Source organism: Myxine glutinosa, chromosome 13 (assembly GCF_964187855.1).
Source record: "Myxine glutinosa chromosome 13, kmMyxGlut1.1, whole genome shotgun sequence".
In the NCBI taxonomy this organism is placed as follows: Eukaryota; Metazoa; Chordata; class Myxini; order Myxiniformes; family Myxinidae; genus Myxine; species Myxine glutinosa.
This window is the reverse complement of record NC_136273.1, coordinates 40450269-40465212: the sequence shown is the minus strand read 5'-3', so window position 1 is coordinate 40465212 and position 14944 is coordinate 40450269. Positions and strand designations below refer to the sequence as shown.

Sequence of the window (14944 nt, the reverse complement as noted above, 5' to 3'; positions counted from 1 at the left end):
TTAAGTTTTTGTTTTTTATTACATTAAAAATATTAAATTTATACATTCCATGTCATAAGTCAGGCAACTTGTTATGCGGAAACTCATGAGCTTGTGTTGGCCATGATTTTAACCAGAGATGGAAAATAACCCTTTAAAATAGACTCTGTACTGTCGTCCATATTCATCCATATTCATCTCTATCTGTGCATATCAAAATTAACTTTTTTGCCATATTTAGAAGATATAAATCTGCAAAGAACCATAATTTTAAAAAATGCGAATAGCTCGTATCATGCATGCCAATTGTCATAATTATGTGACAGATGAACTTTCATATTTCAACAATTGTCGTCTGGTGGGATAAATCAGAAGTAGTGCACTTGCCTTTGAGCTGCATAGTCTGGGTTCAATTGATTAAGGCTTATCGCAGGAATCTTCATCAAATGACAAATTCCTACCCAAATCACCTGACTAACGTGAGGCCTCGCCAGCCAGTTCGTGAACTAAAAATGGGATATGGTGGAAAGATGATGACCATCAATCATGCAATGTAACATGCACATCAAATAATGACAAGCATCGGCTATTCATCTCGTTATCAAGTTCCGTCAAAGCCATATTCCAACCTCCAGCGTCGTTTATGATCCGATATCTCCAAACATCCCCATCCTGCAATACACTGCTTCCCAAAGCTCTGGCAGACACAGCTTTACAATAACATTTACCAAAGACCTTTTGTAAGAACATGAAATTGCAAGCAAGGCTTTGCTGGGGGGAAAAAAAGAAAAAAAAGTTAAGAGATCCATGTCTGGTCAAAATTATTGCTGTTCATCTGAAAATGATTTTTTTTTGACATTATTAAGATACTATAGTTTATGCACAGCAATATGGCTGCTAGTTTGATATGTTCTATTGTAAAATGTCATATCCCACATGCCAAGGAGACTTTGTAATGGTCAAATTATTGCTTGATGTTGGTGGTGCTGCTGGTGTTTTAAAGTTTGATGAAGGTCTTCGTGAGGCAGTTTACACACATTAATAAATGGATATGTGAACAGGATCTTAAACATCCCGTCTCTAATAAAAGTGATGAAATCGATAGAAGTCTTTTGGCATCTCAGCTGAATGTACATGCGGTGCATGACCTTCCGGGAAGCGCGGCATGGAAGGAACGAACGAAGAAACTCCCAGAGCAAAACGCATTGAGGACATGTTCATGAAAAATGCTCATCCTGCTGAATGTAAGAAGAACCTGCAGGATCTGGGACTTGCGTGGGATGTTTTTATTTATTTATTTTATTTTGTTTACTGTGTCGAGGCTCATGGAGGAGCTGGTTTCAACTCCAGATTGTATATTTTCTCGAATGCCTTTCAAGCACATGGAAAAGTTTGTACATACATCACAAAAACAGCATACTTTAGGAGGCAGTGGACCATACTATACTAAACAGAGCATTTAGGAGCCATACTATACTCAATTTAAACATGGGATCCCAGCAGCACGAGCTGGTGCTCAGATGGAAATGCGAAACAGGCAAACTCGGAACCATGTGACTCACTTCAATTCACTGGAATGGGTTAGGAAAAGAAAGAGCAAACACAATAGTGTGTAAAAACAAAATGATGAAGAACTGTGGGATGTAACGGAGCGGACCTCCCTGCTGACCCGTGGTGAGAGAGGAAGTTGCATCTTCTTTGTGCGTTAGTACAGAATTTGAAGATCTGCGATGTTGGGTTTCACCCTACTATCTTCATTAGAAATTTCCTATGAAATGCAACTATTTCTTGGAAGGAGAAAAAGGGAATGATCGATGGGACAAAAAACGACAACACAACAACAAATGTCTGACATTTTAAACACGTTTAGTCAAATTTGCTTTCTTTCCAAATCCCACAAGCTCCATTCTTGAGTTTGAAAAGGTCAATGTGGTAAGAGCACATGATTCTTCCATTGAAGATCCACCGAGTAACTTACAAACTCCCATTGGGAGCTCTTCCGGTAAGTCCTATCCAAACACAAACATTATCTTCACTAATTACCATCTTCCGCCATTGACTTTATCCAATATTCAACTCAAAATAAGAAACAATTAGCAATATATTCTGGGAACAATTGTCAAACAAACTTTAAACAATCGATTCTGATGATTTCCAGCTGAATGTCAATTGTTTTTTCTGTATAGTCGGAATCCCTGAGAAGATTTCACACACTTGGCCCTCATCATGGTCTAGTGATAAGTGTTACAGGAGAAATTCCACTGAGAATCCAGTGTTATCTGTGTCTCACCCTGGCAATGACCCTTTGCTACCTTTGTCTTTCATACGGCTATATGATTGGAGCAGGCTGTTCCTTGAACCTGCTTTATCAATACACTTGGAGGAGAAACTCTGTAGGCCTTTGTGGATGGGCCTATGTGGGTGTATGACGAAACTCTCTGTTGTTTGGTTGCTATGTAAGGGAAGTAACAGGAGGTTGTGGGTATAATCACGCACACAACGCTCCTGCAGCTCAGCATACGTCAAGTTTTCATCGGTGTTGGGGTCGAAAAAGCCCTTGCAATCATTATAGGGGTCGCAAAGGCTGCAATGGACTTCCGGGTCTATGAGGCCACGTGCTAGCGCCACCGAGAGAGGAAGGCGGTGACTCGCAGCTGGATCTATGAGGCCACCGGTGGCAAGTTGAGCTTCAAGTAACCGCATTCCATGCGAAGGCAAGATTATTCCCAGGCGTAAAGCCTCAAAGAGTGAAACATGTTCATTGGTCTTCGGGTTGAAGTAGCCTGTTACTGCACCCTCGGCTGAGAGCAGTTTCTCGTAAAACTCTGGAGCCACTATTCCCAACCACGTGGCACGTGTGACGCTCAGTTTTCGTCCGGAAATGGGCTCGATGATGAAACCGGTCGCAGCCTGTGCCTCCAGGAGCTGCAGTGCACAACCGGGTCGCACTACCTTGCGCCGCATAGCTTCGTGCACAGACAGGCACTCGCGTGTCTTTTCTATGATTAAACCAGCGATGACCCGGCTGCCCTTCAGGTAGGGACTCAGCTGTAGGGATATTTTACCTGGTGATAGTCGGCCCTCACGAAGTTGTTCAGCCGTTGTACGGTCGATGAGATGGGATGACTCCAGTTGATGAATTGAGATTGGGGCTCGCAGACCTTGGAAGACGACCTGAGTGAGAGAACGTTTCATTTGGTTTCAGTGTTGTGTTTATGGGACACCACTCCTTTTGCTTAAATTCCATAAATTAAGAACTTTCTAGAAAGCTGCCATTAAAATAAGAAGTACACATACAACATTATTTGTTTAACTCACGGGTGCCTGCAGTTGAAGTCGCACTTTTCAAGAACGTAACTACAACGTTAAGCGAGGACCTGCTGTATTATCAACTAAGTTGAAATTTTTACGTCCAAAGTGAAGAGTATGTTTATCATTGGATCGTTGATTTGAAGTATGCTAACCAACGTGGGAACCAATGAGGCACTGACATGTCGAAATGTGATGTGGAGATTTCTCCTTGGTCCCCCACTGTAGTCAGCATACCTCGATCAACGTCCTGTTGATTTCATCCATTGTTCTACCTGTCCGTCGACGTAGATCGATGCTCGTCTTCGCCAGCAAGACTAGTTTTTCATTCCAGCATGTTTATTACCCCGCACGCATAGCACAAAGCATGGCTAAACAAATTGGTTCACCCTGTCTGTCAGGCTATTTGCATGATCAAAGGAGCTACTTAATTTGAACACTGTAGAACACGAATCGGAATATAAATGGGTACACAACCTGCAGGCTAGCAGTACCTTTGGCCTCAAATTTGGCAAATTGTACGGAGTCTCGAGCCGAGCATTCATGCGCACCATCGGTAAAGCAGTCAAACAAAACTTAAAATCACTCCAAACAGGAAAATTACTGTTTTTAGGGACATCATAAAGGATACAAACAACAGGCATGAAGAACGAATTTGACATGTTAAATAAGGTGGTGTAAAAGACGGTGCATCAACGGCAGTAAACTTCTGAATAAATGGGGTTTCTTTGTTTTGTTTTTTTACAGCCTTTAAAACATTTATTTTATTTTGGGGGAATTATGTATTTGAACATTGTCGAACCAACAAAACTCCTCGTTGGCACTTCCAAAAACTTCCAGTTTAGCAGTACTCAGGCAAATCGACCAATCAAATTTGCCGCACAATCTAATGATGGAGCAACAGTTAGATTCAGACAAAATGGCGGCGACTAGGGATGCAACTGCAGCTAACGTCGTCCAAAGGATCTGTCTGTTTAGTGCATCTTTTTCTCAAAGATTTTTTCCAAAATCTGTGTGGTTGTCATCGCACCTGTCATTCAACGTTCACAAACAAAGCTTATATAGGTCATGCTCGGAAACACAAAGCAAGAGTTGAAAAGACCCTTGACATGTCTTTTTTCTGAAGACTGCGTAAACCAGACAACTTATAAGCAGACTCGGTGTTGTAATGGTTACAGGGTCATTTCTGAGTTTGGTTGGAGGTTCAAGCCCCATAACATGCTGTTTATTTGCTTGATGCTCAGCATATATAAAGGGATAGAGCACGGCCAAACAAACACAGTGCAGGCTTTGATGGGCCTTATGGCCTCCTCTGTCTAAATGCCTTGTTATAGAACTATCATCATCATTAGGCTGGCAGGATGATCTAGAGGTAGGCACACTTGCTTCAAGTTTTTTTTCCCAAAATTCCAAATTCCTGCCCAAATTACTGCTGGGAAGGCAACGGTAAACCACCCAGTAAAAACCTTGCCAAGAAACTGCTTCGGCAGCGCTTACACTCCGTTACAGAGCATGGTACATGAGAATCAGAATTCTTATTATTATACCATGTACATTATGAAATGGAAAGCTCTAACCACCTTGTGGTTCACTCCTGTATTTTAGCGGCCGACGATTACTCAACCACAGTATATAACCTTGAGAACGACTCACACCTTCCTTACCTCACTTGGGTGTGTTTGTGATGTTGACTTTTCCAACACTTTGTCTGAACTTGCAAACGTGCTCATCCCAGCGCCTTGGGAATAACTTTCTTGTGAACGCTTGCCAACAACTTTCAGGTACGCTTCATGAGATCCGTGCATCCCGAAAGACGTATTTGTAAACACTTCGGGACGACATGCTTTTCGAGTAGTTAATTCATTCGTTTTTGATTGTATTAAGGGTCCTGGTGAAATGCCCCTTCCTTGTTTTGATATGTTTTCACATAATGAGGTATTTGTTTGGGTACTTTGATCAACATTGCAGAAGATATTTGCAATCTCAGCCTTGATTCGTGAAATCTCCTCTTGTACATATCTACCATTGGCTTCCCTCGGAACTTCAAAGCTCCCTCGTGTATCTTCACTTCTCGCTTCGTGTTTCTCTCTAGAAGTGAAGTCTGGATTTGGACATTTTTCTTCCAACAAGGTTGATGATCTCTCTCTGTGAACAACACTCTGCAATGATTCTTTGTTTAATTTATTTCCAATCAGTCTTCCTTTGGCAGAATACTCGGTTTTTTCATCCCGGTCCAAACTGCCAGTTTTCCAACTTTTTCCGATTTTGTTGCTTTGTTGGATTAGGCTCATAGTATGTTGTGCTGAATGTGCAGGATTGTGACCACGATGTGCTACTCGAGATGAATCTGGAGACCCATCTACATTTCCGTACGAGTTTGATCTGCTCAAAGCATCTGCGTTCTTGCGGTAGTTGTTTTCATTCACTTCAACGATCCCTTCAGAAGGTAAAGCATCCAAACCCTTTTGGGAACACCAATTGTTCCCAGTGTTTCCTGGAGGAGTTTCCACATTGTTAGCTGCAATGGATGCACGAGATGTCGCTTCAGTAGAAAATGCTAAAGAACTTGAAGGTGTTGAGCCTTTCTGAAGCTCTATGTCCACCATTTTACTTTCATGAAAACTCTTTTCCTGTTCGACACCCGGAGACAGAGAACACCTGGAGACACTATCGTCTTCGTCTTCACTCAATGTCAAAAATGTTCCTTTAATTTCTGCTTGTTGGGACTTCCTTTCATTTTGTGTTAGGATTGCTTCCGATTTATTTGTTAATTTTTCTTCATCCTTTCTCTTTGGATGACTTTCCACGCAAGCAGTGATCTTCGGTTCTTCCGTTTCCTTTCTCTCTCCTGCTTTCTCATTAAATTCGTACAAATTGTTCTCTGCACCAAAGTCCACCATAAATGAGGAGTTTTGATCTCCTTGTAGACTATTTGTCGATAATTTGTTTTCATTGCGGGCAAGAGTAGTCGCTCTTCCATCATCAGATGGAGGATGCGGTGACTCGCTGTATTCTCCGATAACAGTTCTTGCCTTTCCATGGACCATTTCTTCAACGTTTGAACATTCTTCCTGGTGACTAAAAGGATGAGTGTCCACATGTGATTCAAAGACCATTTCCTCCGAGTAAGTGCATCGATTATCAGGTGTACCTAAGGAGTCTGATCCTATTTTGATTGGTGTTGCAGTGTTGTAAGAATGCATCAACAGTTTACCATCACGTGACGTATGGCTAACATATGAAGTTAACTGTTGAGATTTTTTTGCCTGCACATGTAATTCCTTTGTGTCATGGGTTAGCGTTCCCATAACTAAACATGTATTTGGTGCATACCCCGTTCTACCTATTACATCGTCAGCCAGTCGCTCTAAGTCCAACTCTCTACGTGGTTCAACACCGTTCATCACCCGTGTTTGGGTTTCGGTTCCTTCCTCGGGTTCAGGTGAATCCCACGGGTTTTTTCTGTCCTCAAGTTGATTAGGTGCAGTCAATGGTGACTCTTCAGACATTGCAGCACCGTGGTTTCTTGAAGGATCTTCAATAATGATTGCAGCTAAACCTTTTGCAGCAACAAAGACTCCTGTTTTATCCACCACAGTTTCACTCTCGTCTGGTCCCATTATCTCCCCCTTCCCATGGAGCAGATCTGAACTGGGAATCAGGGGTTCTTTAGATATATCCGGCTTGTCTACAACCTCTGATGAAACTGCTTGAAAAATAGATTCTGTTTTCCTTACTTGAACAGAAACACCTTCCAAAAAACATCTTTCAATCCCTTCCCTGACATGACTTTTTGAGTAACTTTTGCTTGACTTACTTGCATCGGTAATATCACTGTCAGAATGTTCACCGAGTTTGACAAAAGAACGAGACGTATTATGATACAATATTTGTTGGTCGTTCAAAGGACGTTTCCTTGTATCATCATCGTCTCGCTCGTGCAAATAATTTTCATGACGAGTAACGGTGTGATGCGATTGGACTTCTTGCTCCACAGGATTACCGAGTGCAGCGTTCATACCTTCAGGTGAGTAGGCCACCACGCTACTGACTTCTGCCTTTCTCTGTGCTTTGGTACTACCGGTTGATTTTATTTCCTGAATGTGTCCTGGAAAAGTCAGGTTATCTGATTGTGCACCATCTGTGATTGGCCATGAAGTTACATCATTGCTTAAGTCTTGTGACTCTAATCTGATGCTTGAAGTTCCCTTGACCTGTTCTGAAGGTCCGTTTTCATCATGGTGCCTTGTGCTTTCACTGCTCGTTTCTTGATCCTCTTTCATAATTCTGACAGGTTCCTCAGTTGACTGAAATCTGTGCTTTCTTGATGAAGAATTTGAAGCAGTTACTCTCTCTTCATAAGTAAATTCTTGCTTGCCTTTGTGAGTTACAAGTTTACCTTTTTCATCACAATAATCAACTTGCTGCTCAGAATCTTCACCAATCTCTGTTTCCCTTTCTTCCTGCAAAGAAAATGCGATGTTTCTCATGTTGTCATGTTGAGGGATTTGAGTAATGGAGATTTCATGTGTATGACCGAGAGTAAAGTGGTTTGTAACTCCAGTTTCTGCATCAGTGACAGATAAGTTAGATATTGGTTCCACACCTGAACCTCCCTCCTTGTCAGATGAGGTACATCTTGCTTCCACACCTGAGTCTCCCTCCTTGTCAGATGAAGTAAATGTTGATTCCACACCGGAGTCTCCTTCCTTATCAGATGCGGTAGATATTGGTTCCACACCTGAGTCTCTCCCCTTAACCGATGAGGTAGACTTTGGTTCCACAAATGAGACTCCCTCCTTATCAGATGACCTAAATCTTGGTTCCACGCCAGAGTCTCCCTCCTTACCAGATGATGTAGATCTTGGTTCCATGCCGGGGTCTCCCTCCTTACCAGATAATGTAGATCTTCGTTCCACACTGGAGTCTACCTCCTTATGAGATGACCTAGATCTTAGTTCCACACCTGAGTCTCCATTATGAGATGATGTAGATCTTGGTTCAACAACAACGCCTCCCTCCTTATGAGATGACAAGTATCTTGTTTCCATGCCTGAATGTCTCTCCTTATCAGATGATGTAGATCTTGGTTCCACACTGAAGTCTCCCTCCTTATTAGATGACATAGATCGTGGTTCCACACCAAAGTTTCCATCCTTATTAGATGATGCAGTTCTTGGTTTCACACCTGAGTCTCCCTCCTTATCAGATGAAATAGATCTATGATCCACACCTGAGTCTCCCTCCTTGTCAGATGAGATCGATCTTGCTTTGACACCTGAGTCCCTCTCCTTATTAGATGATATAGATCTTGGTTTCACACCTGAGTCTCCATTCTTGTCAAATGAGGTAAATGTTGGTTCCACACCTGGGTCTCCCTCCTTGTCAGACGACGTAGGTCGTGGTTCCACATCTGAGTCTCCCTCCTTATTAGATGACATAGATCGTGGTTCCACACCTGAATGTCTCTCCTTATCAGATGATGTAGATCTTGGTTCAACAACAAAGTCTCCCTCCTTATGAGATGACATATATCTTGTTTCCATGCCTGAATGTCTCTCCTTATCAGATGATGTAGATCTTGGTTCCACACTGAAGTCTCCCTCCTTATTAGATGACATAGATCGTGGTTCCACACCTGAGTCTCCTTCCTTATTAGATGATATAGATCTTGGTTCCATGCCTGAGTCTCCATCCTTATCAGATGACCAAAATCCTAGTTCCACACCTGAATGTCTCTCCTTATCAGATGATGTAGATTTTGGTTCCACAGTGAAGTCTCCCTCCATATTAGATGATGTAGATCTTGGTTCCACACCCAAGTCTCCCTCCTTGTCAGATGCAGCAGATCTTGGTTCCACATCTGCGTCTCTCTCCTTATTAGATGACCTTGATCTTAGTTCCATGCCTGAGTCGCCCTCCTTATCAGATGACCTAGATCTTAGTTGCACACCTGAGTCTCCCTCAGTATCAGATGATGTAGATCTTGGTTCAACAACAAAGTCTCCCTTCTTATGAGATGACATATATCTTGTTTCTATGCCTGAATATCTCACCTTATCAGATGATATAGATCTTGGTTCCACACCAAAGTCTCCTTCCTTATTAGATGATATAGATCTTGGTTCCATGCCTGAGTCTCCATCCTTATCAGATGACCAAAATCTTAGTTCCACACCTGAATGTCTCTCCTTATCAGATGATGTAGATCTTGGTTCCACAGTGAAGTCTCCCTCCATATTAGATGATGTAGATCTTGGTTCCACACCCAAGTCTCCCTCCTTGTCAGATGAGGGAGATCGTGGTTCCACACCTGAGTCTCCCTCCTTATTAGATGACCTTGATCTTAGTTCCATGCCTGAGTCTCCCTCCTTATCAGATGACCTAGATCTTAGTTGCACACCTGAGTCTCCCTCAGTATCAGATGATGTAGATCTTGGTTCAACAACAAAGTCTTCTTTGTTATGAGATGACATATATCTTGTTTCTATGCCTGAATATCTCGCCTTATCAGATGATATAGATCTTGGTTCCACACCAAAGTCTCCCTCCTTGTCAGATGCAGTAGATCTTGGTTCCGCACCTGAGTATCTCTCCTTATCAGATGATGTGGATCTTGGTTCCACATCAAAGTCTCCCTTCTTATTAGATGACATAGATCTTGGTTCCATGTCTGAGTCTCCCTCCTTATCAGATGACCTAGATCTTAGTTGCACACCTGAGTCTCCCTCAGTATCAGATGATGTAGATCTTGGTTCAACAACAAAGTCTCCCTTCTTATGAGATGACATATATCTTGTTTCTATGCCTGAATATCTCACCTTATCAGATGATATAGATCTTGGTTCCACACCAAAGTCTCCCTCCTTGTCAGATGCAGTAGATCTTGGTTCCACACCTGAGTATCTCTCCTTATCAGATGATGTAGATCTTGGTTCCACATCAAAGTCTCCCTCCTTGTCAGATCTAATAGATATTGGTTCCAGACCTGAGTCTCTCTCCATATCAGATGAGGAAGATCGTGGTTCCACACCAAAGTCTCCCTCCTTATTAGATGACATATATCGTGGTTCCACACCAACGTCTCCCTCCTTATTAGATGACATATATCTTGGTTCCACACCAAAGTCTCCCTCCTTATTAGATGATGTAGATCTTGGTTCCATGCCTGAGTCTCCCCCCTTATCAGATGGTGTCGTTCTTGGTTCCACACCTGAGTCTCCCTCCTTTGCAGATGAAGTAGATCTATGATCCACACCGGAGTCTCTCTCCTTATCAGATGACCTAGATATTGGTTCCACACCAAAGTCTCCCTCCTTGCCACATAAGGTTGATCTTGGTTCCACATCTGAGTCTCCCCCTTTATCTGATGATGTATATCTTGGTTCCACACCAGAGTCTCCCTCCTTGTCATATGATATAGATCTTGATTCCATACTGGAATGTCCATTCTTATCAGATGACCTATATCTAGGTTCCACAACTAAGTCTCCCTCCATCTCTGATGAACTAGATCTTGGTTCCACACCTGAGTCTTGCTCATTTTCAGATGATGTAGATCTTGGTTCAACAACAAAGTCTTCCTCCATATGGGATAATATAGATATTGGTTCCATGCCCGAGTCTCCCTCCTTATCAGATGATGTAGTTCTTGGTTTCACACCTGAGTCTCCCTCCTTGTCAGATGCGATAGATCTTGGTTCCACACCTGAGCCTCTCTCCTTATTAGGTGATGTACATCTTGGTTCCACACCAAAATCTCCCTCCTTATCAGATGACCTAGATCTTAGTTCCACGCTTGAGTCTGCCTCCTTAACAGATGAGGTAAGTTGTCTCTCTTCCATTGGTGTTCCACGATCAAATTCCTCTAAAACTACATGTTCATTTCCCTTTGGCGCTTTCAAGCCATCCAATTGCTTTTCAAACGAAGGTTCATCCCATTTGAACTTTTGGATTCCATGGAAATAATGGGATTTTCCTTCATTTAACATGCTGGTTTCCACAACTGTTCCAGAAACCGATGTACCACCACGATCTTTATCCATACTTTGCTGATGCTCATAGTCATGGAATGAAATACGTTCTTTGTTTCGCGAAACATCATCCAATGATATTTGAACTAAAGAGTCTTCATACATCCCCGCATTTCCTTTAAAATGTTCATTTTTGCCTCTAACTTCACCATGCACTTGATCCGACATGACATGAGATGCGTGCGCTTGCTCATTCAAAAAGTTATCCTTTTCAAATGATGTGAATCCTGGGACTCCATTGGAGTTCTCTTGTTTTGAAGATACAAATACATCATCACTCGGTACTGAATCTTCACCAGTAGAATAATATGTTTCTGCCTTGCTACAAATGAGATCTTCATACACAACAATAGGAAACGACTTTTTCATCTTTGGTTTTATGTCGTTGCTTGAATAAACCTTGGTTTCGTCGTCATCGCGGATTGTGTGTTCAACACTTGTCTCTTTGTTTTTGTGATCTCCCTGACACAAGTCCATATTGTTTTCACTGTTGAGACCAGTTTGGAGTTCGCGTGATGGAGTCTTCTCTTCTTCTTCTCTTGGATGTCCATTTGTGCGATCCGTCCCTCCTAGTTTGTATTGCATCTGATGAAGTTTCTTCTCTTGGATGTCCACATCAACTGTCTCTCCTTCCATTGTGGACATTTTTAAATGCGCACCAGGCTCTGTAAAAATCTCTGCGTCCCCTTCACTGGCTTGCTCCAAATTGTGCATTCTTTCTCCTGCATAAACATGTGTTCTCATCCCTGTCTTCTCATAGATTGAAGTATGAGAAGTCTTCTCTTCTGCAGAAAACACTTGTTCTTTCCCTTCATCGTCTGGAGGAATCTCAATAAGAGTTCCCACTTTCTCATCCTTATTATCCTCCGCAATTTCATTTATAGCCATAACTTCATTGCGTTGAAGACCTTTAAACACTCGAACATCACAATCGACTTCACATTTGGGTTCTCGTGGAAGATTTATGGAGTTCTCTCTTCTTTGTGTTATAAAGCTTTCCTGATATTCACAGAGCATCGATTTTCGCTCAAATGCATCTTTAAATTCTCCTTTTCCTGGGTCATCTCGCAGGTGACTTTTCCCACCTTTGTGATATTTCACATTTGGCAAAGCTGCATAATCGACGTTACTTTCCTTGTTGTCTTTGTCTTGTAGATGGTCTGAAGAATCACTCCCACCCAGACGCAGATTTTGGATTTTCTCGTCAACTACCTTTGTATCCTCGTCGGCCACTGCGTCGGAAGAGCCTGTTTGACTTAAACTTGTTTCACTTAACTCTTCGATCTGGGGTTCACCTAGATTACCTTTTTGCTCTTTTCCTGACTTGCAAATGAAAGTAAATGAATTGCTTTGCTGCTTATATTTATTTACTATGATATCTCTATAAACCCCTTTTATTTGATGGCAAAGCTCTTTGTCTTCCAGAGTCCGACTACTTTGATTTGTGACATTTGATAAGTTATCAAATTCCATGTCACCCCTGATCTGTTGTATCCCATTGTTCAAGGTCTTGCCCTCGTTGGGTAGTGTAAAAGTGATGACCTCATTTTCCGAATGCTTTTCTTGTGACACAGGTTTTTGTGGTGCTGTATTTTCATCGAGTTGTGTTTTTTTATGTAAACTTGTCTTATTTCTCTCATCTGTTTCTACTGTCCCCATGTCATTCCTACTTGAAACATTTTCTTTCTCATCATCATAGAGTGATTGTGTTGTACTGTTCCCAAGGACCTCTGTGGAGGCTTTTGGAGAATTGGAAATTGTTTGCGATGACATCAAAGGTGCATCATCGTTTTCTTCATCCTTAGTGGATTGGACTCGTTTGTCAAATTTCATTTTGTCGACTGGATGTATATTCAAAGTTTCCAAATTTGTTTCCTCCCACCGGCTCCCATCCTCTAAAAGCGATCCTGATGATCTTTTGGCCGATGCCTTTAAATTATCTTTGACATCATTATAATCAGTGTTTCCATGACTTATATGCACTATTCTATCATTTCCTTCTTCAACTGATTCATAGTTGAACCGCATTCCCTGCTCTTTGGTTCTTTTCGATGTACAAGCCAGGCTTTCTTTTTCCTTGGTCACATCTCCACATGCCTCCTGATCGGACTGCATAATGTCTCGAAGTGAGTCCTCATCAGTTTCAAAATGTCTCTCATTGTACTCATTTTCCAAACCTTCCTGAAGGCATGGACGGATATGCCAATCATCTGCATTTTGGTCACAAGTTTCTAGTTTTCTGCATGCCACGTGCTGATCATTATTTTCAGAAATCTTTGAATTGGTGATGCAACACATCACATCGACTGCTTGTGAAGGGGTACTGGAAAGACGTTGTGAAGACATATGAGATGTCTTGTATGTGTTCAGCTTTAACCCATTGTCAACAAGCTCCTGATGAAGGCTTACTGTTCGCTCTCCCGATTGTTCTGCCTGCTCTTTGTATTCTTTCATTTCAACATGTTCCATCGCCATTTTATCATGCGCGAAAATATCACACCGTCCTACTTTCTGAACTTCAGGTAAGTCATTGACCTTATTGTGCCCATCAATGCTGGTGAATGCAGGGATATCATCCTGTGAGGATCTGGTAGTAGAGCCTGACAAGTTTTCAATGGAATTCATCCTGCTGTACTTTAGACAGAGTCCTTTGTCAGGACGGGGGGGCTTTAGAGACAGTTCCTGATCGGGACAGGGGCGCTTTAGAGACAGTTCCTTGTCAGAATAGGGGGGCTTGAGAGAAAGTTCCTGATTGGAACAGGGGGGCTCTAGAGAGAATCCCTCGTCGAGATGTGGGGGCTTTCGAGAGAGTTCCTGGTCAGGACACTGGGACTTTAGAGAGGGTTTCTCATTGGGATAGGGGGGCTCTAGAGAGGATCCCTGGTCGAGATATGGGGGCTTTCGAGAGAGTTCCTGGTCAGGACCCTGGGGTTTTGGAGAGAGTTTCTCATCGGGATAGGGGGGCTCTAGAGAGAATCCCTGGTCGAGATATGGGGGCTTTAGAGAGAGTTCCTGGTCAGGACCCTGGGGTTTTGGAGAGAGTTTCTCATCGGGATAGGGGGGCTCTAGAGAGAATCCCTGGTCGAGATATGGGGGCTTTCGAGAGAGTTCCTGGTCAGGACCCTGGGGTTTTGGAGAGAGTTTCTCATCGGGATAGGGGGGCTCTAGAGAGAATCCCTGGTCGAGATATGGGGGCTTTAGAGAGTGTCCCTGATCGGGACAGGGAGGAATGCTCGTGCTTTCAGGATGAGTCGTGATTGTGATTGGAAATGTATGTTCTGTTTCTTTCTCTTGTCTTGGAGGTGTGAAAGCAACCTCCCTTTTTACAGTCCATATCGAAGGCTGTTCAACTTCCTTTTGAAGCAACTCATCACTAAAGTCTTCACAAAATGATGATTCCTGCAAGGAAATGAAGCATGTGCGTTAATTCCATTTGAGGATGACATTTTTAAGCAGAGATTTTTTTTGTTCAACAGGAAGGTACAAAGCTTCCCTTCTTTGCAGAACATAAAGCACATTATGATATCATTATGATATCATTATAATATCATTATACGCTAATTTAAAAACAATAAAAGCTTCTTTCCTTGGCAATTATGACCAAATCAAGGCTGCAAACCAGA

The 14944-nt window shown here is 42.3% G+C and overlaps 1 protein-coding gene across 1 annotated transcript in view; it reads right to left on the bottom strand.

The window, feature by feature from the left end:
* The window catches only part of LOC137438348 (uncharacterized), a 160729-nt gene continuing 145785 nt past the window's right edge, over positions 1–14944 (bottom strand). Inside the window, exons 19-20 of the mRNA XM_078767358.1 lie at positions 4953–14720; positions 1–3153 (exon numbers count right to left, since the gene is read on the bottom strand). Coding sequence (XP_078623484.1) covers positions 2266–3153; positions 4953–14720 — 10656 coding nt within the window. The 3' untranslated portion in view covers positions 1–2265. The remainder of the gene's footprint in view (positions 3154–4952; positions 14721–14944) is intronic.